General features: G+C 41.1%; 2 protein-coding genes across 2 annotated transcripts in view; both read left to right on the forward strand.

The window, feature by feature from the left end:
• LOC309545982 (matrix metalloproteinase-18-like) overlaps positions 1 to 27,920 on the forward strand; it is a 320,845-nt gene that overhangs the window by 292,909 nt on the left and 16 nt on the right. The gene's annotated exons all lie outside the window — the stretch shown is intronic.
• Positions 477 to 27,557, forward strand: LOC309545989 (collagenase 3-like). The gene is made up of 5 exons (XM_082245454.1): positions 477 to 638; positions 5,673 to 5,893; positions 9,653 to 9,801; positions 11,654 to 11,779; positions 26,988 to 27,557. Exons 1-5 carry the CDS (start codon positions 516 to 518, stop codon positions 27,164 to 27,166), a joined length of 798 nt encoding a protein of 265 aa, XP_082101580.1. The 5' UTR covers positions 477 to 515; the 3' UTR covers positions 27,167 to 27,557.

A 27,920-nucleotide genomic window follows, 5' to 3' on the forward strand; every position in this document is an offset into this window, starting at 1 on the left:
TTTTAATTTAGTAGGAATTTTGTAAGTTATGTTGTTTTTTGTGTGCTCACAATGATTTTAGTGTATTTTTTTCTAACTTATCATTACATTTATCATGGGATCTACAAAATTAGTAGAACCCTCTTTTCTATTTCTATTTCTCCTGAGCTTCTAGAAAATGTATATGGTTTTAAAAATTCTGGAAGCTGTAAGTGAAAAAGTAAAAAATGATAAAAAAAAAGTCAAACATGTAAACAATTGGCCCCCTGAGAATAAAAGTGGAGAGCAGGGCCTGACAGCAAAAGGGTTTAAGCAACAAAATTACACAAAAAGAGGAAGTTTCCTATAGACAGGATGACTACATGAAATAAAAACAATATGGGTCAATCCAAGCTAATATGTGATAATAAATGTAATATTAGGAAGGAGGTCCGAGGACAGGTGAATTGTGAAATGTTTCCCTTGCCAGACTTACTGATTACTATAAAAGAAGATGCTGTAAAAGGCAGCACAGGCTGTGTACTCTGACTGCCACAATGCAGAAACTCCAAGTGAAAATCCTAATGCTGTGTTCGCTGTGCTATGGCATACTGGCAATGCCGATGCCAGTAACGCAAAGTGAAGGAAACATTTCTCCAGAGGATCGCCAGGCTGCAGAGGTATGTTCACTATATGTAGCAAAATAAAGTTAGGTGAATGCCCTTTGTTTTATTTAAGCTGCCTTAAAGTGATTTTGTTGATTAAATGAATTTTAATTAGCAGTAAGATCATTCTGTTCGATATATGTAATGTGTATATTACTCATACCTGATAGAGTATGCAAATATAGTTATGTGCATGTTGTAAGAAATGTCACAATATTCTTGGAAATAGTGCCCTTTTGTTTTTAAAATGCCAAATGTTTTGTCTGGTTGTTTTCATGTTTTTTTTTTTTTTAGAAAATGCAAAACTCTCTAATGAAAAATATTTGAAAAAAAAAAAAAATAATAATAATTTGTCAATAAAAACTGTGCCTTTCAAGATTATAAAATACTTGCCTCCCCCATTGACTGTGTCCTCCATTGAAGAGAAATCTTCCTCTGAAGTCAGTTCTAAAACCAACCTTTCCAGGAGGGTCAATCTGTTGTCCTCCCTACTGTGCACTCTGGTCCCTACCGCCAACCATTAATCACTACAGGAAAAGATATGAGAAACCACTGAGCTCAGGCACAGCAGATTGACATTCCCAAAATGGTTGGTTTCAGAAGAGATTTCGGCAGAGGCTTTCTCTTCAATGGGGCAGTGCTCAGCAGAAAAAATAATTTACAATCTACTTTACAAGTACAGCTTTTATTGGCAGGTTTATTCAAACAACAGTGTTGCTTGAAGATTGGCAGAGGTCAGTCTATCCCTGCAAAAGTTGTAGATTCACATAAGCGATGTATTTTTATTCCTGGCTGGCAATATCTGACTGTATGTGTACTATGTTGAAGGGATTTTCCATTCTGGAAGCAATAATAAGCATTTCCAGAGTTAGAAACTGCTTGTTTTGCAGCGGGCTCCAATCATGTTAGGGCCCTGTGCCTTTTAGTTGTTCTGAGTGAGCCTAACCACTTAAAGCGGAGTTCCACCCAAAAATGGAACTTCCGCTATTTTGCTCCCCCCCCCCTGCCTCCGGTGCCACATCTGCCACCTTTCAGGGGGGAGGGGAAAGGGTACCTGTTCCCCACTGCCCAGCGGCCGTGTCCCAGAAGTTCAGCCCCCTCCTCCTTCCCCCTGCCGCCGAGCCAATAGGAATGCGTAGCACACTTCGTGCATGTTCAGTAGGGACCCGGCCGTGAAGCCACAAGGCTTCACTGCCGGGTTCCCTTTCCCAGAATGGCGGCGGCAGCACCCGAGAGCTGATACCAAAATCGGCTTCAGGTGCCGACATCGCTGGACTCCAGGACAGGTAAGTGTCCTAATATTAAAAGTCAGCAGCTACAGTATGTGTAGCTGCTGACCTTTAATTTTTTTAGGGGAAGGCGGAACTCCTCTTTAAGGACCAGGCCTATTTCTTTTTACAGGTTCAAATCAGTATGTTTTGCTAGAAAATGACTTAGAACCCCCAAACATTATATATTTTTTTTTTTAGCAGAGACCCTAGAGAATAAAATGGAGATTGTTGCAATACTTTACGTCACACCGTACTTGCGCAGCAGTCTTACAAACGCAATTTTGGACATTTTGAAAAGTTTGGAAAAAAATTTTTTTTTAATTAGAAAATAAGAAAACCGTAAAGTTAGCCTTATTTTTTTTCTATAATGTGAAAGATAATGTTACGCCGAGTAAATAGATATCCAACATGTCATCCTTCAAAATTGCGCACGCTCGTAGAATGGCAAAAAACATTGGTACTTAAAAATCTCCATAGGCGACGCTTGAAAGATTTCTTCAGGTTACCATTTTAGAGTTAAAGAGGGCTAGAATTATTTCTCTCATTCTAACGATCATGGTGATACCTCACATGTGTGGTTTGACATCGCTTACATATGTGGGCATGACTTGTGTATGCGTTCGCTCCTGTGCGCGAGCTCGAAGGGACGGGGCTCTTTAAAAAAAAAAAATATTTTTTTAAAATGTATTTTACCTTTTATTTTTACACTGTCTCTTTAGAAAAATGTTTTGATCACTTTTATTCCTATTATAAGAAATGTAAACATGCCTTGTAATAGAAATAAGCAGGACAGAGCTGGGGTCAAAAAGACCTCAGACCTCACATCTACACCTAAAAGCAAAAACAAAAAAGGTAAAAAAATGGGCCCTTCAAGGCATTGGGAGGAAGTGACGTATGATGTCGCTCTGGTCCTCCAAGGCCATAGAGTCGAGTGGGGCTGTCTTCCCCTCACTCGACTTCCTGCCTGGGATATAGAAGGACCGGATCATTTTCCCCATTACCGACGGCTCCGGTAAGCGGGGAAAGCGACCGGGAAGCGGCAGGAGGGGGGAACCTCTCCCGCCGCCCATGCAACTTAAGTATGTGTTGGATTCTGCACACAAGCTCGGAGGTATGGGGCTCTTTAAATTTTATTTCATTTTTTTTTTTTTTTTACACTTTCTTTTAATTTTTTTTTATTACTTTTATTACTACTACAAGGAATGTAAATACCCTTTGAAAAAAGGAATAATCATGACAGGTCCTCTTTTTCAAGAGATCTGGGCTCAAAAAGACCCCAGATCTCTCAATTATCTTTAAAAGCAAAAAAAAAATAAAATTGAATTTTGACTTTAAGAAAAAACAAAAAATCCCTTTAAGTCTGAGAGGTGGAAGTGACGTCAGACGTCGCTCTGGTCCTCCAAGGGCATAGACAAAGGCATATTATTTAGTCTGTAGGAAAATCCACAAGCTATGGTACATAATGTATATCTAAAAAAATGATCAATCCTGTTATACTGACACCCTATCTCATTTCTTAAAATGCCAGGACAGTACAAATACCCCCAAATGACCCATTTTTGGAAAGTAGCATGTCCAAGGTATTTAGTAACATTGAAAAAAAAATGTTTATATACTGTCACCAGTGCAGTACAACATTTTCATGTAACTGGTGTGGCAGTGATCGATGAGGACACTGATTGGTGACAGTATGTACAAAAATGATAATAATTTTAATAATTTAAAAAATATATATATCTTTTTTTTATTTTCAATTACATTTGTTTTCTTTTTTTTTATGATTTTTGTTTCTAACACACTGTGACCAGAGTAATACAGTGTTACCATAGTAACACTGTATTACTCCGGTGAAGTGATTTTTTTTTAACCCTTTATGATAGCATATATGAATTTCATTGGTATAAGCAAACATTTTTGTGAATGAAACTAGCTCATTCAGTGTCTTTTGTTGTGATTAGCTGTGATTGGTCAAAGCTAATCACATGGTACAGATGGACTGTGTTTAGCCTGTCTATACTATGTGTTCACTGTGACCAATCACAGCTAGCAACACACTTGTATACAATGAATGGCATGAAAAGAAGCCATTCATTGTTTACAATAGTCATGTGATCTGCTGTGATTGGTAACAGCGATCACATGACACTGGCAGTGGGCCGGTGCAGTTGCACCGCTGCATGGCCCCTGCAGGCCGCATGAGAGGCGCATTTTAGGAGGACATCGCGTGACGTCCTTCTAGAACAACAGTTCTCCCGCCTGGCCATCATTTTACTATAGGCCGGACGGGAAGGTGTAAAAATAAAATAATTTTGCCTAAACCTAGGCTTTAACCCAAAGTATTTATTAGAGATGCGCAAAGGCTGACCGGATCCTAAAGCTCATCCCTACATTTAAAACATTTAGGATGTTCCATGCGTCTGTGTGCAGGCAGTCCTATTTTCATCATTTGGGATGCAGCTGCTGGTCCCAATCAAACATCTGTGCAGGTGTGTGTCCCTGAATTCCCACCGTCTGCATTCAGGGACATGGATTTCAAATTGGGACATGTGGTTGTGTCTGTACAGCCGCCACACCCCAATTGACGTGAATGGGACTGCCTGCATGCGGATGCATGGTACCCCTGTGCAATCATGTGTGGGCAAAGTAGGCCTTTGCATATGTGTACACATTGATTGACTTTAACCGCTTGCCGTCAGCCCCAGCCAGGCAAAGTGACGTATATATACGTCACTAGCCTGTCACCGGCTTGTGAGCCAATAGCGGGCGAGCGCACGCCCGCTGAGGCGCGCGCCCGCCCTGGCTCGTTCACTAAGGAGTACGTGCGTGTGACCAGTGGACCCGATGTCTGCCGGTCACACTGCGATCGTCGGTAAAAATGGAGATCAGACGGTTCTACTATGTAGGACCGTTGATCTCTGTTTTTACAGTAGTAGCCACAGCCAATCACAGTTAGAAGCACGCCCCTAGGACACACTTAACCCCTCCCTCTCCAATACAGTTAACCCCTTTGTTGCCAGTGTCATTTTTACAGTAACAGTGCATATGTATAGCACTGATTACTGCAGTAATGTCACTGGTAAACCCAAAAGTGTCAAAAATGTCAGTCAAGGGTCCGATCTGTCCGCCGCAATGTCACAGTCCCCCCAAAAAAAATTGCAGATCGCCGCCATTACGCGTTAAAAAAAAAACAACAAAAATGACAAAAATCGTTCCCTTTGTTAGTAAACGCGATAACTTTTGCGCAGACCAATCAAAATACGCTTTTTGCAATTTTTTTTTACCAAACATATGTAGCATAAAACAAATTGGCCAAAAATGTTAAAAAATTTTGATTTTTACATTTTTTTGGGGAATTTCATATAAAAAAAATGTGAAAAATATTGTTATTTTTGAAAAATTTACGCTCTTTTTTTGTTTATAGCGCATGATCAAAAAATCGTACAGGTGATCAAATACCACCAAAAGAAAGCTCTGTTTGTGGGAAAAAAAGGACGTCAAATTAGTTTACGTACAGCGTCGCACGACCGCGTAATTGTCCGTTAAAGTCACGCTGTAAAAAAAACCCTGGTCAGGAAGGGGGTAAAATCTTCCGGCGCTTAAGTGGTTAATTTAAAGCTTTCATCCCGTTTAATGTATAATAGTAATTGAATAATATTTTTTTTAATTGTCTGTTTATACATATTGTATGTTACAGATTGTATACCTTTTTTTAAATGGGACACAAACTAACACCATTTTTCAAGATACCAATTAAACCCAAATTTCTTTCTTTGACTAGGTTTACCTAAAAAATTTCTATCCCTTTGCAAACAAATCAAGAAACACGTTTCAGGAAAGGATCAGAGAAATGCAAAAATTCTTTGGAATGAGGGTAACAGGGAGGCTGGACACTGGTACAATGACTATGATGAAAGCTCCACGATGTGGCATGCCTGATATGGCAGAGGTCAGAGCTGTTCCTGGAAGACCAAGATGGAGACAATCTAACCTAACCTACAGGTAGGTTTCACCAAGATGTATCAGAATTATTGATCACACAGCTGTAGGGTTCCTGCTCCCATAATACTGTTGTTCAGAATTCCATTCACAAATCTGGGGACAGAGTTCAACAGTGCAGTTACATTAAAATTCCATAAAAAATCCCTCTAGTCAATACAAAGTTCTTATTTTCTAGCACAGTAACTCATAGCACATGGTAAGAATCTTCTCTGCTGAAGTCATATGAGATCAAGATGGAATAGAATTAAACCCTTTGTGTTCTTTTACCTAATTCGGTAGTAAACCGCTGTTGTTTGTTTTTTTGTAAACCTGGAAGGCAAACTTATAATGTGCTAGTATGCATCGTATACTAGCACATTATGTAAAACTTTCCTTAAAAACAAAACCCTCCAGCAGCACGCTGTCAGCGCTGACAGGACTTCCGTCTTCACCCAGTCTTCCTTCCGGATTGGTAGGCTCCGGTCCTTTGATTGGACGAGCCACAATGATGCTGTTCACGACACAGCTCTGAAGGAATGGCACAGGTATGCTGTTCCTTCAGAGTGCATGCGCTGGTGATGGCTTCGGCAGCTTCACAAGTAAATATCTCCTAAACAGTGCACGTTTAGTAAATATTTACTGTACCTATAGGCAAGCCTTACTATAGGCTTACCTATAGGTAAAAATCATCCATGAAAGTTTACTTCCACATTAACACAATGAGCACAATAAAATAAACATCCCCCCAGTAAACTATTTGTTAAAACTCTTCCCCCAGCACTTGCTGTTTACAACTTTGATTGCTGCTGGCTTGGACTCTCTAAGCTTTGCTTCCCTGAACTTCTAGTCTTCACAGGAAAGAGTTAACATTGGACAGTGCAGTCTCAAACCAGGCTGGGTTAGGTAGGGGGTAGGAGGGGAGGGGAGTGCTTTGCCATCCTAAGCTATGAAGCTGTGTTTTTCTATTGATACACACAGTGTAGAGAGACATAACTCTAGTCCCTGCATGCAAGGGTTGCTCCACAGGAGCCTGCTAGTCAACCTGAAACAGTAAACCCGGGGCAGCTGTAAAAAATGGACCTTCTGGCAGAGTGTTTATAAATGCTGTTCAGGCGCAGGATAGAGAGACGCAAAGTAACTTTGTTACATTTGTAATTACCCTGTCCCGTTTATCAAATAACTTTAGAATTCTTTGTGCCAAATTGTATTGTTGTTTTAATCAGGAAAAATGATAAAATACATACTTTGTAGCTACAGTAACACTAATTTTTAAGACTAATACTGAACAAAGTAGAAAAAAGTACATTTTTTTAGTTTTTTTATGTATGTTGTTTAATAGTTGGATAAAAAATAAAAAAAACTATTTGCAAGATAATATCAACAAAAAAGCCATCTTTGGCCTAAAAAAATTACATATGTATTATTATGTTGCCTTAAGTAAAGAAAATGTTATTGACAAATAAACAGGGTTAATATGGGTCATAGTAGTTACAATAAGTGTTTAACCCAAAACCAAAAACGTAATATAATGCGGCTTTTTAGTGTTTTAGTTTCGGCCCAAGCATGAGTTCAGCATTAAACATTGGCTGTTCGCCCCATTCTGGGAACGCCATAATTTGCAGTGTGTTCGGCGGCTGTTCGCCCTGCCGAATGCCCTGCAATGCACTGCTTGGTGCACAGTGCATTCTGCAGCCTAATTGGGCAAAGCTTTGCCTAATCAGGGTGCAGTAAAAGCTGGTTGTTAAGGAGTCGTGCCGGGAAGCTTAACAACTGATAAGTCATCAACCATCAATGGGCTTCCCTGCTGAAAGCTGAATAAAAAAAAAAAAACATTTGCCGGTGAAAAAATAGTAAAAAAAAAACGGCATGGTGTCTCCCCCCCCCCCAGACCATACCAGACCCTTATCCGAGCATACTGTCTGGAAGGTCAGGACAGGGAGGGATGAGCGAGCGCCCCCCTCTGGAACCATACCAGTCCACATGCCCTCAACTTGGGGGGGGTGTTGATGTGGATAAGGTTCTGTTCCCCACAACCCTGGGCTCTAGTTGTAGGGGTCTGCGGGCTGTGGGCTTATAGGAATATGGAGGCCCTCTTTAACAAGGGAGCCCCTGGATCCTGCACCCCCCCCCTACCCTACCCATTCACCAAAAAGTCTCAAAAAGTAATACAAACACAGAGAGAGTTTTTAAAAATGTATTTATTAAATAAAAAAAAAATAAAAAAACAGTGTCCCCCCGATGTAGATCCACTACGACTTAAAAAAAAGCAAAACAACTGCTCCACCCTCATTGACAGCTGACCGTCGAATGCCTCCTCCGCCGTTTGACAGTTCCTTATATAGGTAAGGGCAGGGGCACCTGGCGATGTCACCTGCTGGCACTGCCCCCTTGTGATGTCACTGACCTAGCATGCACCAATCCGTGACGTCACAATGGGAGACAGTGCCACCAGGTGATGTCACCAGATAGCGCCGCCCTTACTTATATAAGAACTGTCAAATGGTGGAAGAGGCATTTGGCATTCAGCTGTCAATGAAGGCAAAGCAGATTTTTTTTGTTATTTTTCCTGTGCGGCGGGCGGCGTCATTGATGATGGATCTACATCAGAGGGCACTGTTTTTTTTATTTTTAATAAAGAAATTGTCAAAAACTCTCTCTGTGTTTGTATTACTTTTTTACGCTTTTTTGGTGAATGGGTAGGGTAATACATAGTACCCCATATTCATTTACATAGGGGGGGGTCAGGATCTGGGGGCCCTCTTGTTAAAGGGAGCTTCCAGGTCGTGGGGAGGAGAGTCTTGTCCCTATCAACCCCCCCCCCCCATGTTGGGATGTAAAGGGCACGTGGCCTATATGAATCAGGAGGGGGGAGCGCTTACTCGCCCCCCCCCCCTTCCTGACCTACCAGGCTGCATGCTCGGATAAGGGTCTGGTATTGAATTGGGGGGGGCACACCGTTTTTTTTTTTTTATTTGGCATGGGTTTCCCTTACTCCATACTTAACCTAAAGGTCATACAGACTTACTGGCAGGATCACCAGGGGGGGAAAAAAGACAGAAAGCCTGAAAAAGAAAGCTAATGCAGCTATCACATTTAAGAACTGGTAAGCTGCAATATAATAAGTGTTTGCTTTTGGGTTTATTAACGCTTTAAAGCCTAACTCCAGACATTTTTTTTTTCCATATTTGGAGTGAGGCTTTTTTATTCTGCTGTCCCATCGCTTCCTTTTTTGGCAGTAAATGAGAGGAAATCTCCCCAATGGCGGAACAGACAGCAATAAAAACCTGTTCGAACCCTACCCTACTCTTTCCAGAGAAAAATTAAAAAGCTTGGGCCATAGCTAAGCTTTAAGAATTATAACTTACAATAAGAGCCCTCTGTTCAACAAGACACATAGTCAAAGAAGATTACTGAAATCAAGATAGAGTCCAAACTGAACTCAAATCCAAACTCCCACTTTTATATACCCCAATGAACTGTTTTCCGGGTCAGCTGCAGGGTGGGTAATGACCCAGCCTGCAGCTCATTGGAGGACTAAAAAGTAGGAGTTTAGAGTTTGTGTTTGAGATGAGTTTGGAGGACTCCTAAAGCCCATCTCTAATAGAGAAAAGTATTCTGATGAATTAGAGGAAAGGTAAAGCAGAAATGTTACCTTAGCAATCAGCTCTTAGCTACTATTTTTTAGTGCAAATAAGACATGTCCTAGTTATAGATATACTGTATGTATCATTTTACCATATGTACTGCCTAAGTCTTTCTATTGTTGCTTTTTTTGTGCAGATTCATAAATTTTACTCCTGACCTGCCCCAGAATTTGGTGACTGATTCAATAAAGCGAGCTTTTGAAGCCTGGAGCCAAGTCACACCACTTACATTTACTCAAGTTGGAAATGGTCAAGCTGATATACTTATTCAGTTCTCCAGTAGAGGTAAACAAATAAATCTTAAAAAAAAAAAAATATATTCTCGTGTCTCCCGTTGCTGATTGGAGGCAAGTATTCTGACCTAGAACCCCTGTCATTTGACTGCTTTACCAAAGGTGACCTGTACTGTTCTGTTTAGTGATAAAGTACATAACCAATTAAATGAACTCTAGGTAGATAGAAAAAACGCAAATAATGCAGCTCTGCTGGAATGCAGAGGCTGGAACCTGTGCCGAAAGGTGGAGCACAGGGAATTGCAGGTGCAAAGCCATATTCAAGATCAGGGCTCGACAAACCCCTGGTGCCACTGCAACCAGAAGTTTTGACCTGGCACCTGGGATGCCACCAGAATGCTCTCCACACCCTGCTTGCCTCCCCCCCCCCCCCCCCGCTATGTATGCTGGGCTCTGCTTGCCCATTTTTTGGGCCCGGGACTGACATAGCTCTCCTCCCCATCTAGTTGACCCAGAAGTGACATGTAATGAAATTTCCAGGTCCCCGTTGACAGTTTTCAAATAAAGGGGAAAGGGGGCTGACATGTTTGAGGTTTGACATGTTGGGTATCTATTTACTCGGGTGCAACCTCTGCTTTTATATTTTACCAAAAAATTGGGTAATTTATTACGTTTTCATGTCCTCTAAAATTAACTTTTAATGTGTTTTTTTTTTACTGACATTTATTTGCTTCTTAGACCTTTGCGATAAAATCGTGTCACATAAAAAAAATTGAAACTAACACTTTTTTATTCTCTTGGGTGTCTGCTTTCAGAAATTATATAATGTTTGGGGGTTTTATGTAATCTTCAAGCCTAAAATAAAAAATTTTTAAACGTGTGCAAAAAAACACAAAAACGGCTCTAGCAGCAAAAGGGTTAAAGTAGAAGTTCACCTTGGTGAACATGTTACATGTCTCGAAAGATTTGTTAGTTAAAAAAAACTGCCTCCTAACTTTTTTTGCTGGCTCCTAGATTCAAAGCCAGCTAGATTCATCATCCCACCCGTTTGCGGATGATAAACGGAGATAATGTATGTCAATGGGATTGCGGATGTCAACGGATGACACCGCTGACATCCGTTTTTGCATCCGTTCCGTTTTTTAAACAGAAGAAAAATAGGGTTCTCTTCCATTCCAAAAAATGGAACTGAATGGAAAGGATGCAAATCGGATGTCAGCGGATGGTCATCCACTGACATCCGCAATCCCATTGACATGCATTATGTCCGTTTTTCATCCACAAACGGATGGGAGGAAAAACGGACATACAGACCGCCCGTGTGAAAGGACCCTAAACCTTGTGGACAGCCTTTTTAGAAGAGTTGAAGCTGTTATAGCTGCAAAGGGTGGGCCAACTCAATATTGAACCCTAGGGACTAAGACTGGGATGTCATTAAAGTTCATGTGCATGTAAAGTCAGGTGTCCCAATACTTTTGACAATAAAGTGCATTTTTTTACATCTTTTTAAATGTTTATAGAAAAAGCTGTTTTACTCTTGGTAGTTCTCTCTGTCTCTCTACTTCTGCTCCTCTTGTGTCTTGCTAAAGGAGGATATTGTGCCATAGTGTTGAAACCCTGCAGTGTTAGATCCCTATAAAATACCCATATTTTCTGTGGATAATGCACCGTTTCAAAAATTATAAAATAAATAGTAAAATATAACATATATCATAAATGAATGGACTTGTGTTTAGTATTTAACTTTAAACGGGGAAACCACTAGGCTAATAGGCTGTAAGGCTAAATTTAAATGACTGAAAAAGAAATTCTTGTTTCAGACAAATAACTAAAATTTCATATTTTATTTTACAATGGAACAGTATTTATTATTTTATAATGAGAAAAAAATATTTTTTTTAAAGCTCACAATGATGGGTCGAATTTTGATGGTCGTAATGGGGTGCTGGCACATGCCTACTTTCCAGGCCAAGGAATCGGTGGTGATGCTCACTTTGATGAAGATGAAACATGGACAAACAGCAGAGCAGGTATGTTATGTAATCTTAAGGAGGTTTTTACAATTATTCACTTGTAGAACATCCACAGGAAAGAACTAAAATGGAAGAGTGAGCTGCTCCTTTACACAAGAAACAGTCCAGGTATGTCAACTGCCTTCTACCTACCTTCCCAAGAAGGGACTGAGTAGCCAATGGTACTAGAGGAGCAAGTATAAAGTAGTGTATGTGGAAATCTAAGGTACTGGATGGGAATGGAAGTGCTTGGTGCACTACGGCATTACCTTAATCAAAACCTAAAGCTGGGCTTTTACCTCTATATGCATTTCATTGCTTTATTGCACAATTTTTAACTGGAGTGTGTTTTAAATGGGAACCTTACTGTATTTTAGTTAAGTTCAACACAGTATTTGAGATGATAAATTTGTTTTTTAGCACTAGTAGGTTAAGCCCCCGTTCACATTCCGACTTCGGGGGTGACCTGTGAAGCCGCGTGCATTGCAGAACGACTTCGACGTGACTTGCATGGACTCCACATAATGGAAGTCAATGCAAGTCGCCTCCAGGTCGCCCCGAAGTAGTACAGGACCCTTTTTCTAAGTCGGAGCAACTTGTGACGCTCCTATTAGAACGGGTCCTGTACTACACAGTGGGAGCGACGGTGCACGACTTGTCAGGCTGACCAAGTCGCCTGACAAGTCGTGCCGTGTGAATGTACTCTAATGCAGGTACAGTACAGCACACATACTCTTCCTGGCACAAAGTAAACAGAGGCTTCGTGTGTATTTTTTTTTTTTTTTTTTACATGATTACTACTAGATGAATATGTAATGCATGTTTTTAGGCAAAACATAAAAAAAAGCTAAACAACCTTTTTACAAACCATTGAAAATGTGAAGATTATAGTGGTTCCATTCAAAAATAGTGGCACCTAACTAATCAAACGTGCAGTAAAGTTGATAATGCACTCTAGCACCCCAACGTAAACACTAGCTACCTTAAAGTAGGAATAAAGAACAACTTTATCTTCTGTAAAACTAGACCTTCAAGGCATGCCCCACCCCCTGAGTGCAGCCCACTTCGTCCAATACTTGCCTCTCTCCCTGTTCCAGCTGTATCCACTGTGCAACCATGTTTGGAGTTGCAAAGTCTTTCTATCTAAAGTGCCTCCACCAGATCTTCATCATCCTGTGCATGTTTGCAGTGGTCACATTCATTCTTTTGGGGACCTGTACTCATGGTGGCCTCCATTTGACTTAATTGGCACTGCTAATATAAATGAATGGGGCTGTGGCACACATTGGTAGGAGTGACAGAACTTGGAGAGGGTGCGTTTGGAAGAAAGCCTGTACAACTCAGGGCAGGGCTGCACTACGAAGGTCACTGGAAAAGAGGAAGGGTGGTGGAGGCATGACTTAAAGGACAAGGCATACCATAGGTACAGTTTTTCTTTAAAGCAACACTATTGTTTTATTAAACTTTGCAAGGTGAGACATACCTGTGAAAATACCTGGGGATATTTTCCACCTGTGCCACTGAACACAACTGCATTCAGTAGAAATCTTCCCGCAAATTCCCGGGTCCTCCGTAACATTCACTGGCTCCTTCTGCCAACCTCCAAATCATTACTGTCAACTTTAATGTGTTAAGGCTAAGAGGAGAAAGTTTTTGATCCGTTTCTGCAGTGCTTTTTGCTGTGCCTTTTTATCAAACACAGTTTTGCTGAAATTTGCATTTTGACTTTTTTATGCTTTTCTTTTGGCCAATTTGTTGCTGGCCAGATTAAAAAACGCAAATCTTGGCAAAAACACATTACATACTTTTCTGCAGCTTCTCCATTGAAGTCTGTTGAACCAAAAAAGCAAAAAAAGCACCTTTTTGGGTTGAAAAAAGTCCTTGACCCTTTCCAATTACGCAGCGACTGAAAAAAGCATAGATGTGAATGTGTTCTATAGGAAACCATGTTAACCACTTGCCGGCCGCCTGCTCAAAACGACGTAGCTCTACATCAGTCGCGGGTGTGGTGCTGGGGGGGGGGGAAGGTGCACCGCAGACAGCACGCTCCTGCCCCCACTAGGCAGTGGGGATGCCAATGCATAGGGCCGGCGGCCCCAATTGACGCCAGACACCCGTGATTGCTCCCCTCTGAGAGAGAAGTACAGTCAGCTGTTGTAAACACAGCTGACCGTTCTTCTCTCTGAAATGATCACAGAGCGCCTGTGATACTTCTATAAAGGGTCACAGGTCTCTATGATCATTTCACAAGGCCATCCCCCCCACAGTTAGAAAACACTCCCCTAGGCTAACACCTAACCCTTTGATCACCCCGAGGTTAGCCCCTTCCCTGCCAGTCTCATTAGTACAGTAACAGGGCATATTTTTTGCACTAATTACTGTAGTAATGTCACTGGTTCCCTCAAAAGTGTCAAAAATGTCTCTTAGGGGTCCGATCTGTCTGCCGTAATGTCGCAGTCCCACAAAAAATTGTAGATCGCCGCCATTACTAGTAAAAAAAACAATAAATAAATAAAAAGGACATAAATCTTTCCCCCCAGTTTGTAGACGCGATAACTTTTGCGCAAACCAATCAAAATACACTTATTGCGATTTTTTTTTACCAAAAATATGTAGCAGAAAACAAATTGGCCTAAAAGGATGAAAAAATTTGATTTTTAATTTTTTTTTGGAAATGTTATATAACAGAATGTGAAAAATATAGTTTTTTTTTCAGAATTGTCGCTCTTTTTTTGTTTATAGCGCAAAAAATAAAAATCGCACAGGTGATCAAATACCCCCAAAAGAAAGCTCTATTTGTGGGGAAAAATTTTGATACAGCATCGCACGACTGCGCAATTTTCTATTAAAGTAACGCAGTGCCGAATCGCAAAGAATTATCTGGTCATTAAGGGGCAAATCCTTCCGGTCCAGAAATGGTTAATTTAACTGTAGTAGGTTTCTGCAAAAGCACCAGAAATTACATAGGTGTGAACCAGGCCTAAGATGCTTAGTAGCAGCAGCATGCTTTTTTTTGTTGTATCACCTGTCATAATGGGGTTAAAAAAAAACTAAAATCAGCCCTTTATAGTAAAAAAAGTGCAGATAATCTTAATATAAGGGGCTCATTTATACTGTGAAACAGTGAAAGTAATAATATATATTACTTATTATCATATATATATATATATATATATATATATATATATATATATATATATATACACATATATATATAATACACAAAGAAGTAGGATAAATGGGCATCCTAACTAGGAGTCAGACAGGAAGCGAGATGAAGGGTGGAAGGGAGATATGAATCTTTTATATTAAAGTAGTACTAAAGGAGACTTTTTCAGGGATAAGATCGTTATAAATATATTGCACAAAACTGGAAAAAGTTTACTTTAAATGTAATTGTAATGCCTTCTATTACCTCCAGTCTATCAGCTTCCATCTTCTCTGGGTTCAGATGGTGATCTTCCTTGCACAGAGTCTTTAAAGTGATTTTTAAAGTAACAAACATGTCATACTTACCTGCTCTGTAATGGTTTTGCACAGAGCAGCCCTGATTCTCCTCTTCTGGGGTCCCCCCTTAATGCTTCTGACTCCTCCTGCCTTAAGAGTGCCCCACTAGCAAGTACAGTATAGATAGAGTGCCCCTACCTATAGCAAGGTAAAAACAAACTTCTGCCTTTAGAACCACTCACTTCCTGCCCAGGACTACATGTCCCATGAGGCATTGCTCCTCACACATTCACATTCACAAGTTCTCAGGTACTTAATGACATGTATAGAGGGTGCACTGAGCTGTATGTGTGCGTTAATGTATTTCCTGGTATGTAAACAAATAATGCATTCTGTATGCAGGCCAACTAATTGGCTGACCAACTAATCGATTATGAAAATAGTTGACAACTATTTTCATAATCGATTAGTTGTCGATTCATCGATTAGTTGTTCGGCCCTAGTAACCATTGTAACATGCACTAAAAAAGAGAGAAAATCTAAAATTTAGAGTTATCTCCAAGACAGTTATTAAGGGAAAATCTTCCAATGGAGAAATTGGTTCTTTTGACAATTAATTTGCCTCACTTACGGAGATTTCCTCTCATTCTCTGTTGTGACTACAGGGCAGGAAATTAGGAGAAAGCTTTCAATTATGTCATAAAATGGCAAACAAAAAAGAAAGAACCATTCTCTGTTGTATCCAAAATGGAAACAAGTTTTGGCTTTAGATATAATTTAACCCCCTCCTTATATACTTACTTGTTTTTAATCAGGATCCTCTGCATGGAAGACTCTTTCCTGCACTAATATAACAATATGTGCAGCACTACTGAATGATTACCCATAAAGGTAGCCAATAATAAATCCTTCAACCATGTGTGAATTTCATATATGAAAACATCAAAGGTTAAATCAATGTGAAAATACAGAAATGTGTTAGGAATACCCGTATGAGTATTGAAACATATAACTTCAATAAAAGTGATAAAGCAAAATAGTAGTAAGACACATCACAATGAGAGTGACATAACATTTAAGTAAGAAAGTGCAAAAATTATAGCCCATATATTGATCCAAATAAGTGTGTATGAAAACAAATCTTCAAAATGGGCTCCAAATGGATACTGAGTGAAAACCCACGACCAAAAAATATTGTTGCGAAGAAATCCACCACCAACGTACAGAGAGGCTTACTGGAGCAAGTGGACCCAGTTTGGCGTATGCCTAATGGGTCAACTCATGCGATGGTGTATGCACACCTGATTGGCAAGGGCAGAATGATCATGTAGTTCCTCACACCACACTCCATATGACTCTCTTTACACAGGGACACTCCTTATCCACCCTCAATGGAAGGATTGAGTGGGGAATTGGCAACAACACTCTCAGGCACAGATAAATTATTCTTCAACAGTCCCTAAGTGGATAGTTAATCAGATAAAGGAAACAAAAAACCTCCACATATTGTAAAACCATACAATGAAGGGATTTATAAGAAATCCCTTCGTATAAATAACACTCTCACTCGCCTTTCTGCTTCTCCTAACCTCTGGAGATATATCCCCAAACCCTGGGCCTCCATCATTTACCTGTACTCAACACACCCATTACCCTGAACCCTTCTTCCCAAGACCAGGCTACCTTTCTCTTGCGCCCTTTGCCCGCTCGGTCTGTAATAAACTGATCTCTCTCCATGACCTTTTTATCGCTAACTCAATTAATCTACTCTCCATTAACGAAACCTGGATTCATGTGTCTTCTGCTGCCCTATCCCAAGGTGGTCTTCTCTGGACTCACTCCCCCAGACCCAGTGGACACAAGGGAGGGGGTGTTGGGATAATTCTTGCACCTTTCAAGTACTTCACTCACCGCCCTCTCTGTCACTCTCCTTATTTGAGGCACACTGCATTCGTCTTTTCTCTCCTGTTTCTCTAAGGATAGCTGTGATCTACCGCCCCCCTGGACCAGTATCAACCTTTTTTGACGACTTCTCTGCCTGGCTACCCTACTTTCTCTTATCTGAAATCCCCACAATCATTCTTGGTGACTTCAACATCCCTATTAATATTAACAATCCTGCCACTTCCACACTTCTCAGTCTAACCTCCTCCTTTGACCTGAAGCAATGGATACACGCTTCTAGTCTCTCTGAAGGCAATATCCTTGACCTTGTTTTCTCTCACCTATGCACTGCAACCTCTCCAACTTTCCTTTCCCTCTCTCTAATCACTACCTTATTAGTTTCACTCTCTCCCTCTCCTTCACCTCCTTTCCCTCAAACTGCCTTACAGTTACCTGTAGAAACCTATGCCATCTCAACCCATCTCTTCTCTACTCTACTACCGACCACCTCTATAAAATCACACCCCTGTCCTGCACCAACCTAGCCACTTCTGTCTAAGACGCTTCACTTTTAGCCTCCCTGGACACAATGCCCCCCCTCACCACACACCGAATCAGGCCCTGACCCCTTCAACCTTGGCAAACCAATAACACTTGAAGTCTCAATTAGTATAGCCATGCTCTTGAGCACCTATGGCATAAGACTAGGTCTCAAAAAGATTTCAACCAATATAAACTTGCCCTCCAAAAATACAATTCCAGTCTCCACACTGCCAAGCAGACCTATGTTATCACTCTCATTAACAACTTATGATCCCGTCCCCAGCAACTCTTCTATACCTTCAATTCTCTACTTCGTCCTTCACTGCCTCCACCCACTAACTTACTCGCTGCCAAGGAGATCGCCAATCACTTCAAGCAGAAGATTGATACAATTTGTGAGGAGATCTCTGCTGTTCAGATACCTTCCACGCTTTACACTTCATGCCCACAGGGACAATCACTACTTCCCTTATTCAACACCACCACTATAGACAAGGTTGTTAAACTACTTGCTAACGTCCACTTAACCACCTGCCCTCTGGATCCTGTTCCCTCACAAATGCTATGTTCACCCTCTGACTCTATTCTACACTCTCTAACCCACATCTTCAATCTCTCCCTCTCTTCTGGCATCTTCCCCAACTCTCTAAAACATGCACTAGTAAGCCCCATACTTAAAAAGCCCTCACTGGACCAATCTTAACAACCTATGCCCTTTTTCATTGCTCCCCTTTTTATCCAAACTCCTTAAACATCTGGTCTACAAACAACTGAGCAACCACCTTGCCGAGAATAGGTTTCTTGATCCCCTTCAGTCTGGATTTCGGCCTCAACACTCCACAGAAACTGCTCTCCTAAAACTAACAAACTATCTACTAACGGCCAAAACCAACGGACACTATTCTGTACTCCTACTCTTGGACCTTTCTGCTGCCTTTGATACGGTTGACCACCCCCTCCTCCTCAAAAAACTCCACGCCTTTGGTCTCTGTGACTGTACTCTTCACTGGTTCTCTTCCTACTTATCCAACTGCACCTTTAGCATTACAATTCTACTTCCGCCTCTCCTCTTCCTTTCTCTATTGGGGTCCCCCAAGGTTCTGTTCTTGGACCTCTCTTATTTTCAATCTACACCTCCTCTCTGGGTCAGCTGATGGCTTCCAATACCATCTCTACGCTGACGATACCCAAATCTATTTATCCACCCCTCAGCCCACTCCCTCAGTCTCCTCAAGTATCACAAATTTACTAGCAGATACTGTATATCGGTCTGGATGTCACAACACTTCCTCAAACTCAATCTATCCAAAACCGAACTTATAAATTTTCCTCCATCACGAGCCCCATCCCCCGATCTCTCTGTCAAAATCAATGGCACAACTATCAGCCCATCCCCGCATGCTAAGGTCCTAGGTGTTGTGCTGGACTCTGAACTCTCCTTCAAGCCCCACATCCAATCACTGCCCAAACCTCCGCAACATCTCCAAAATACGCCCCTTTCTAACCAATGACACAACAAAGCTCCTAGTTCACTCCCTGCTCATCTTGTGCCTCGACTACTGCAATTCCCTTCTTATTGGCTTACGTCTACATAGGCTATCCCCCCTTCAAACCATCATGAAAGCTGCTGCCAGACTCCTCCACCTTACCAATCGCTCAGTGTCCGCTACTCCTCTCTGTCAATGCCTCCACTGGCTTCCGCTCACCCAACGAATTATCACTCGACCCAATGCCTTTTTTCTACCTAGACATCATCTGGGGTGCACTGAATGATGTAATGTATTTATATAAATTACAATAAGAGGATAACATACACTTGTATGTAGCTAAATATTGTAAAAGAATATTGATTTCCAGTTTCAGAGAGATTGTGATACATCATTCTGGTATTTCATCAATAAATTACAAAATCTGGCTTCTAATTCCCCAGGCCACATCCTGTTGACTAAGATTTCTGTCATCATTGTAAATAAGGAAAACAAATTCTCAACTTAACCAAAGAAGCCTCAGTACACTTCCCCTACAGTGAGGAGAAAATGTATGCTAGAGTGCAAGTATGTTCACTAATGAGACATCAAACGTTGAAGTATATACACTATATTGTCAAAAGTATTGGGACACCTGCCTTTACACATACATAAACTTTAATGGCATCCCCGTTTTAGCCCATTGGGCTCAATATTGAGCTGGTCCACCCTTTGCAGCTATAACAGCTTCAACTCTTCTGGGAAGGCTGTCCACAAGGGTTAGGAGTGTGTTTATGGGAATGTTTGACCATTATTCCAGAAGCGCATTGGTGAGGTCAGGCACTGATGTTGAAGTGAAGGCCTGGCTCGCAGTCTCCTCTCTAATTCATCCTAAAGGTGTTCTATCAGGTTGAAGTCAGGACTCTGTGCAGGCCAGTCAACTTCCTCCACCCCAAACTTGCTCATTCATGTCTTTATGGATCTTGCTTTGTGCAATGGTCTAAATCATTCAGTGAAGGGAGGATTATGGTGTGGCATTGTTTTTCAGGGGTTGGATTTGGCACCTTAGTTCCAGTTTAGGGAACTCTTAAGACGTCAGCATACCAAGACATTTTGGGCAATTTCATGCTCCCAACTTTGCAGTAACAGTTTGGTGATGGCTCCTTCCTGTTCCAACATGACTGCGTGCCTGTGCACAAAGCAAGGTCCATAAAGACATAGATGAGTGAGTTTGGGGTGGAGGAACTTGACTGGTCCACACAGACTCCTGACCTCAACCCGATTGCGAACACCTTTGGGATGAATTAGAGCAGAGACTGCGAGCTAGGCCTTCTTGTCCAACTTCAGTGCCTGACCTCACAAATGTGCTTCTGGAAGAATGGTCAAACATTCCCATAGACACACTCCTAAACCTCGTGAGCAGCCTTCCCATAAGAGTTGAAGCTGTTATAGCTGCAAAGGGTGGGCCAACTCAGTATTGAACACTACAGACTAAGACTGGGAAGCCATTAAAGTTCATGTGTGTGTAAAGGCAGGTGTCCCAATACTTTTGAGTATATATATATATATATATATATATATATATATATATATATATATATATATATAGTGTGTGTGTGTGTGTGTAAATATATATATAGTGTGTGTGGATATATATATATACATATATACATACATACCAGACCTCAGATGCAGTGGGGACCCTCTTTACACTAAAGATGGATTGGAGAGCTAAACGTGGCTCTCCTATTGATCTCTATAGAACTTTTACAAATTGCACATTAGATAACAGACAAAATTCCCGATTCAGGTGTTTGGGAGTGGTGACACCTGCACTTTTCATGGTGGGTTCCCTGTCATGACTGAGAAGCAGTAACCCTGACATATTTCACTCCTATACTATACTGAATGTCCTGATATGTCTCCAGGATATGACTGTTTCCTGAAGCATGTCCCCAGTCTCCACCAATGTTTCCTGTTGTATGTCCACGTAGTGTCACCTTAACAGCATAATGGGCCCCTGGGCAATGGTAATGCTCTGGGGCCCCTACTAGGGAGATGGTTACCTGCAGCATACAAATCCTGCCCTGGCACATGGTGGGTGTGGCAAAATTATGCCACATATTGGATGTGGCTTTTTAGCCTGATTAGAGATTTTAGTCTGATTTTTTTACAGATTTTTATTTATCTTTTTACAATTTTGAATTTTTTTTTATTTTAATTTTTAGTAATTGTACTATATCTGTTTTACTTTTTTGGGGTAGAGAGGGGCTTTGTTGGGATATCAGGACTCTAAACAGACCCCTGAAATCTCACTTTTCAGACAAAGAGAAGGAATTGAGAAGACATTCCCCAGTCCCTCTGTAGCCTCAGCTGCACTGCAGATAAATGAACAGGAGACAGAGGCTCCTGTCCAATCATAAACTCAACCCCAGTAAACAAGGTTACTATGCTTCACTTATGAATGAATACAGTGAGTGATCAGTACGGATCACTCACTGTGTTCACTTAGAAAAGGAAGGGGCCGGTAAATTACATATTTACCGCCCCCTCCCACCAATCTTCATCCTGAAGATCCCGCATCTGCTGTCGGTGGGATCCGGATTAGTGCTGCAGGTTCGGGAAAGAATTTAACTAGAACTTTTAACTTTGCAGCAGCTCAGCTGGAGCAGGAGATGTTGGCTTTCAGCTGCTGTAGTGCAAAAGCTCAGTTCCATTTATTTTCCCCACCCACTGCGCTGATCACCCGCTCTGTCCACTCACAGCCCTGTGTCCACGGTCTCTGATCATTTCTTGTATTATGTCTGCAGTCTGTAACCATTTTTGTACAATGACTGCAGTTTCTGAAAATCTTCTGTATCATTTCTGTAGTATCTGTCAACAGTCTCTGAATATCTCCTGTAGTCTCTGACCATTTTTTGTATCATGTCCACAGTCTCTGACTAACTCTTATAATATCCACAGTCTCTGACCATCTTTTGAACATGTCCGCAGTCTCTGACCATCTTTTATATTATGTCCACAGTATCTGATAATCTCTTGTACTTTGTTTAATGCCTGCAGTCCTTTACTATATCCTGAGGTTTGTCTGCTGTCCCTGATACTGAATATTCACTGAGGGGCTGCACTTGAGGCCCCCCATATCAAAAACATTGACCCCCACTGGTCTAGTGACAGAGAATGCTAGCCTGTACAGGAAAGGTAAAAACAATGACAGATATCTCACTTTCCATGCACATTAAGGGGGTGGACAAAATAACAGGAACAGCCCGCAATGTATTATTATGAAGCACCTTATATGGAGTGGTGTGTTCCTTTTAATGCTCGCCATATGTGGTTTTTTGCAGACACTTGGTCACAGAGGTGCTCATGCTGTTATGTGATCATTTTGGAAGCTGAACATAAATGGCATTAAGCAAATGTCACGTTCCGTGTCTATCCCTGCCAATGAGTTTCAGTTTCTTATTCACTGTTCTTCTTTTTGATGCGGTTTGCTCATATACAGGGAACTGTACTTTATTATGACATTTCCTCATTGACACAATCTGGCTATTGGTTCACCAAGCCATATCCTGTTGACTGAGATTTTTATCATTACTGTTTAAATGTAAAATTGAAGAAAGTAAAGAAAATCTCAGTCCAACCAAAGTGGAACCAGTAGACCTCCTCTACAATGAGGAGAAATTTGGCGCTGTAGCACATCTGCTCATTACAGAGCCATCAACCTTTTAAAACCTTGTCATTAAAGGTTCTGCAGCCGATTCAGTCTGGTCCAGGCATCAGCTGTCAGTGGAGGCTTCAGCGTGGAAGCGGGTGCAGGAGAGGCATTCGACAACGGAAGCCCCATAGTAACTCTATAGATTACATCATTTCCCAGGCATTTTACAGGCATTGTCAATCCTCTCCTGCACAGACCTTCCATCGCCGGAGACCAGACCGGATCGACTGGCCCTTCTTTTTTATCAGGTGCCCCCACGGAAAACCTCTTTCCATGGGGGCACCCATGATTCCTGCTGCATCCATTGACACAGACAGCGGTACATGACGCCACCCCTTGCTCCAGTGTCACAGCTTTTGATTGACAGCAGTGGGAGCCAATAGCTCCTGCTGCTATCAATCTGTCCAATGAGGAGAGTGACAGCAGCTGGAGCCTCTGCACTTGTGCACATAGTTGGATCGGATCTGGCTCAGGTAAAAAAAAGGGGGGGTCTGGGGGGGAACTGCAGCATAGAAGGTTTTTCACCTTAATGCATTAAGGTGAAAAACCTTAAGGATTTACAACCACTTTAACGCCCAACTCTGAGAAATCTGACAAATCTCCCATGCAACAGGGCTGCACCTGCACAGGAAGGTTTAACTGCTCATTTATTCTAGGGGTGAGTAAAAGCACTTTTATTAACCTGATCCTCCGCTCCACCAGAAGATGGTGTTCCCCAATACTCCGGTGCTGGACTGTCCCCTATGGGTCTTAATGACTTTAAGACCTTAGACCACTGGAGCATTGGGGAGAAAACACTGTGGGGACTGGTCTAGCAGTGCAGAGGATAGAGGATCAGGTAAATAGATCTTATTTTCTATTCCCCTAGATATAAATGAGCTGTTAATATGATTGTAAAGGATATAATGGTTATTTTTGTAAAATAACAAACATGGTATACTTGCTCTGTGCTACAGTTTTGAGAAAAGCTGCCTCAAACCTATTCTGGAGTCCCCCGCCACCACTCTATGCTCCTCCTCTTCTTGTACCCCACCATAAGAAGCTGCTTCCTATGGGAGTGCACCTGCAGGCCCTCTGCCATCTATAGACACCCACAGTATGGCTTGCCCCCCACAGCCCACTCTCTGGTCACAGGATTTCATTGACAGCAGCAGGAGCTTATTGCTAAATGCACCTGCTACTGCCTGAGTCCATCTTAGAAGAGGAAAAGAGGGGAGAGATCTAAAGCCGGGACAGGGCTGGATCACTGACAGGCTCGGGTAGGTGTTTAGAAAGGGAGGAGGGAAATAGTTAGTGGGGTACCCCTAAAGTGATACTAAAGTTTCTTTTTTTTTGTTAAAAAAATAAACATGTCATACTTACCTGCTCTGTTTAGTTGGTTTTGCACAGAGCAGCCCAGATCCTCCTCTTCTCGAGTCCCTCTTCAGCTCTCCTGGTCCCTCCCTCCTGTTGAGTGCCTCTACAGCAAACAGCTTGCTATGGGTCACCTGAGCCGAGCGGCAGCTCCCTGTGTCCATTCAGACATGGAGCCATGGCCCGGCCCCATCCCCTCTGTCTCCTCATTTGCTTACTGACTTTGATTGACAGCAGAGGGAGCCAATGGCGCTGCACTGCCATCTCAGCCAATGAGGAGGGAGAGCCTCAGGCAGCCGAGACACTCCTGCAACATTGCTGGATTGAGATGGGGCTCATGTAAGTATTAGGAGGGCTTCTGTACACAGAAGGCTTTTTAATCTTACTACATAGAATGCATTAAGATAAAAAAAAAAAAACTTTTGACTTTACAACCACTTTTAATGCAGGGAATGCATGAAGGTAAAAACACACAGCCTTTAGAACCACTTTAAGCCTTTAGGCAAGGAATAATTTTAAGTTTTAAGTTAGTTTTAAGTTTCATGTAAAATACCAAAAATCTGACCTCAGCTCTTCACTATTCACTATGCTGGGCAGAAATACATTCAGTTTGCTGTAATTTAACATACAAAGGCAACTTCAAGCCTTAGGGCTCATTTTCACATGACATGAGTTTGGATCACATGTGCAATACAGGTCAGCAAAATCCCAATTACCTTAATTGAACATGTAGGAGTTTGGCTTGCATAGCTTCTCTTTGGACGCTGCATGTCCAGTTGAGGTTCATTTGAACTGCATCTTAAGTGGGTCAAATGCTGTGTTTGCCATTTATTGCCTGTATTTGTATTTAAATAGCAAACAAAGCATTTGAAAAGTACACTCGCCAGCCTGAGCCCTTATACACAGCCCATTTTGGCTTCCCCCTTTATCTTTATGGAGCTTGTAGTTAGTTGCACTTGTGTACTCCACCCCAGGCACCAGCAGAAAATTAAAGTTAAATTGCCTGGAACACTTTTGCTGCCAATAAAGTCAGAATTCAGCTGCCCTATTCCTCACTTCATGGGAAGCTAATAATCAAAGTTTTTCCCAAACTCTACAGTTCTGTTTTAGTTTCCTTGTCATTTTGTTCAGCTGCTGTACATTTGTGAATGTTATTAGTAGTTCTTTTATTTACTACAAACTTATTGGCTAAGTTTAATGGTGGTTGGGATATGTCTCGGCTGTCTTATGTAGAATATTCACCAGTCTGAAGAAAGCTCTAAAGCCTCATACACACGATCAGATTATCGAAGGATCTTTCGTTGCATGTTGGTCTCATATGGAAAGTGAAGAGGTTACTTTCATACGAAAATTCTCGTACAACAGAATTCAACTCCAGAAGTGATGCCATGTGTTGAATTGTTTTGTATGTGTTCTTTCGTTTCTGACTATGCCTAGTCTTGCTCTTACGATTTTTCGGATGAAAACTGTACTAATTAAACAAAAATTGTACGTTATGTGGACGTACAATAAAAATGTTATAGCCTCCACAACCAGATTTTGTCATCCGAAAATTCGTAATCGGCTATCGAAAGCACTATACTAACAATCCGAAAATCAGCAAATCGTTCGTCAGACGAAATTTTACTTCCGATTTTCGTATCCTTTGTATGGGCCTTAAGGCTGGGTTCACACATATGTGAATTGGATGCAAGTTTCCCCGCATCCAATTCGCATTACAGGCGAGTGTGATCGGCTCTCAATGAAGCTGGTTAACAGAACTCCGGGGGCCACCGCGGTCCCCATTCAAAAAGGGTCCTGTGCGTCTTTGGGTCAGATTCAGGTGCAAATTCAGGCTAAAATTTGGATCTGATTTGCAACTGGAACAATGAACAGGGACGTCCCAGACACGAACCCGGGGCCGCATATGTGTGAACCAAGCCTAATACTCATTGCAGCTTATATATATATATATATATATATATATATATATATATATATATATATATATATATAATAGAGACACAGTGGAACTTGAACATAGGAGCCGTAGCCAACAATCATAGTTTTTAATAAACCAATAGCTGTGTTTTACTTATTTTGGGGATGAGAAAAGATACTTGTATAATTATACTAAAAATGAAGTTGCGCTATGCAAAAAATATACAGTGAGCCAATGAAAAATTGTGCATTAAAACAGTATAAACCTGTGTGAATTGAACCAAAGGAGAGAAAGTCCTTCCACAGCAGTGATATGACACCAGTGCAATATTTTCAAATGAAGAAAAGTCCAACAAAAATTCTTCCACGTGGTAATTGCGCCTTCCGCCACCAAAATAGTGATGTGACCTCCACCAAATCAAGGATGTCTGATAACCAGATAAACTGGACTTCTTAGATGAGAGGTCAGTACCAATTTTGGCTTAAACCTTTTATTCCTCCAAGAGGGATAAACGATTATGAATATGGTCTCCCTTGGGAACCATGCAGCATATTGTCCATTTTGGTGGCGGAAGGTGCAATTACCATGTGGAAGAATTTTTGTTGGACTTTTCTTCAGTTTGAAAATTTTGCACTGGTGTCATATCACTGCTGTGGAAGGACTTTCTCTCCTTTAGTTCAATATACACAAGTTTATACTGTTTCAATGCACAGTTTTTCATTGGCTATATTTTTCTGCATAGCGCAACTTCATTTTTAGTATGGTTTGTTGTTTGTGTCTATCTCACAATTGAGTTGCAGCTTTATTGTTATTTTTCATTTAAGCGCAGTTGTTTTCCTTTTTCTTTTAATACTTGTATATATCTATTAAATATTGAAATTGATTTCTTGGCAGGATTCAATTTGTTTCTAGTTGCTGCACATGAACTTGGCCATTCTTTGGGTCTAGACCACTCCAACGAACGTTCAGCTTTGATGTTCCCAACCTATCGTTATGTGAATACAGACGGTTACCGCTTGCCGCAAGATGACGTCTCTCGGATCCAGGCACTGTATGGGAGAAGGCCATCATAATTGAAGAGGCCGGATAAAGGAGCCTGCTTTCAGGATTGCTGATATGTGTATTATTTATACTCATGCTTTGCCATATATTATACTTACATGTATTTTTACAACATAGTTAGAAAAACTAGCACAGATTGTTCTTTCTGCTTTTTTTTGTAATTGCATTGTTAAAGATTAGTCTGCCTGACAGTTTTTTTTATTAATATGGCAGTCAGGCACTGACTATCTGGCTAAAGGCAAATCAGCATCCTGGATGAGAGACACATGCGCAGAAATTTAATAAAGATCTCACTTTTTATCCAAATTTTGCTGCTTTAAAAATGTAGTTGAATAACGTTCTATAATTACGGTACTTAAAGGATCATAACTAATTTCGGAAGCATTTACATTAGGAACTGGTGGACCTTCCAAAAAGTAGCTGTCTATACCGATTGGATGTATGTTTAGCCAATTAGTTGATCTAAAACTTGCTTACAAATAAAGGATTTCATCAAAGAGAATAAATGTCTGTTTTTCCTTTAGCTGCATTTCAAAATTAGTTGATTTGATGCTTTGCCACTTATTGACTCCAGGGGAAGAAATTTAGGCATGCACATACAGTGTATATGCATAGTACACTTCTAATGCGGCACTACATAGTTACATAGTTTGTGAGGTTGAAAAAAGACATCAGTCCATCCAGTTCAACCTATGATGTGTGTGTGTGATTTGATGTCAAACGTACATTGTATACCCCTAATGTAAACCACTAATATCAGGGAAC

Source organism: Pelophylax lessonae (genome assembly GCF_965119305.1).
Source record: "Pelophylax lessonae genome assembly, chromosome: 2".
Lineage (NCBI taxonomy): Eukaryota > Metazoa > Chordata > Amphibia > Anura > Ranidae > Pelophylax > Pelophylax lessonae.

Bases quoted from the DNA above. Each gene is read 5' to 3' on its own strand.
- LOC309545989 (XM_082245454.1), top strand. From the start codon at position 516: ATGCAGAAACTCCAAGTGAAAATCCTAATGCTGTGTTCGCTGTGCTAT. The intron at 639-5,672 runs GTATGTTCACTA...TTCTTTGACTAG, and splicing joins AGGATCGCCAGGCTGCAGAG to GTTTACCTAAAAAATTTCTA. The intron at 5,894-9,652 runs GTAGGTTTCACC...TTTTTTGTGCAG, and splicing joins CAATCTAACCTAACCTACAG to ATTCATAAATTTTACTCCTG.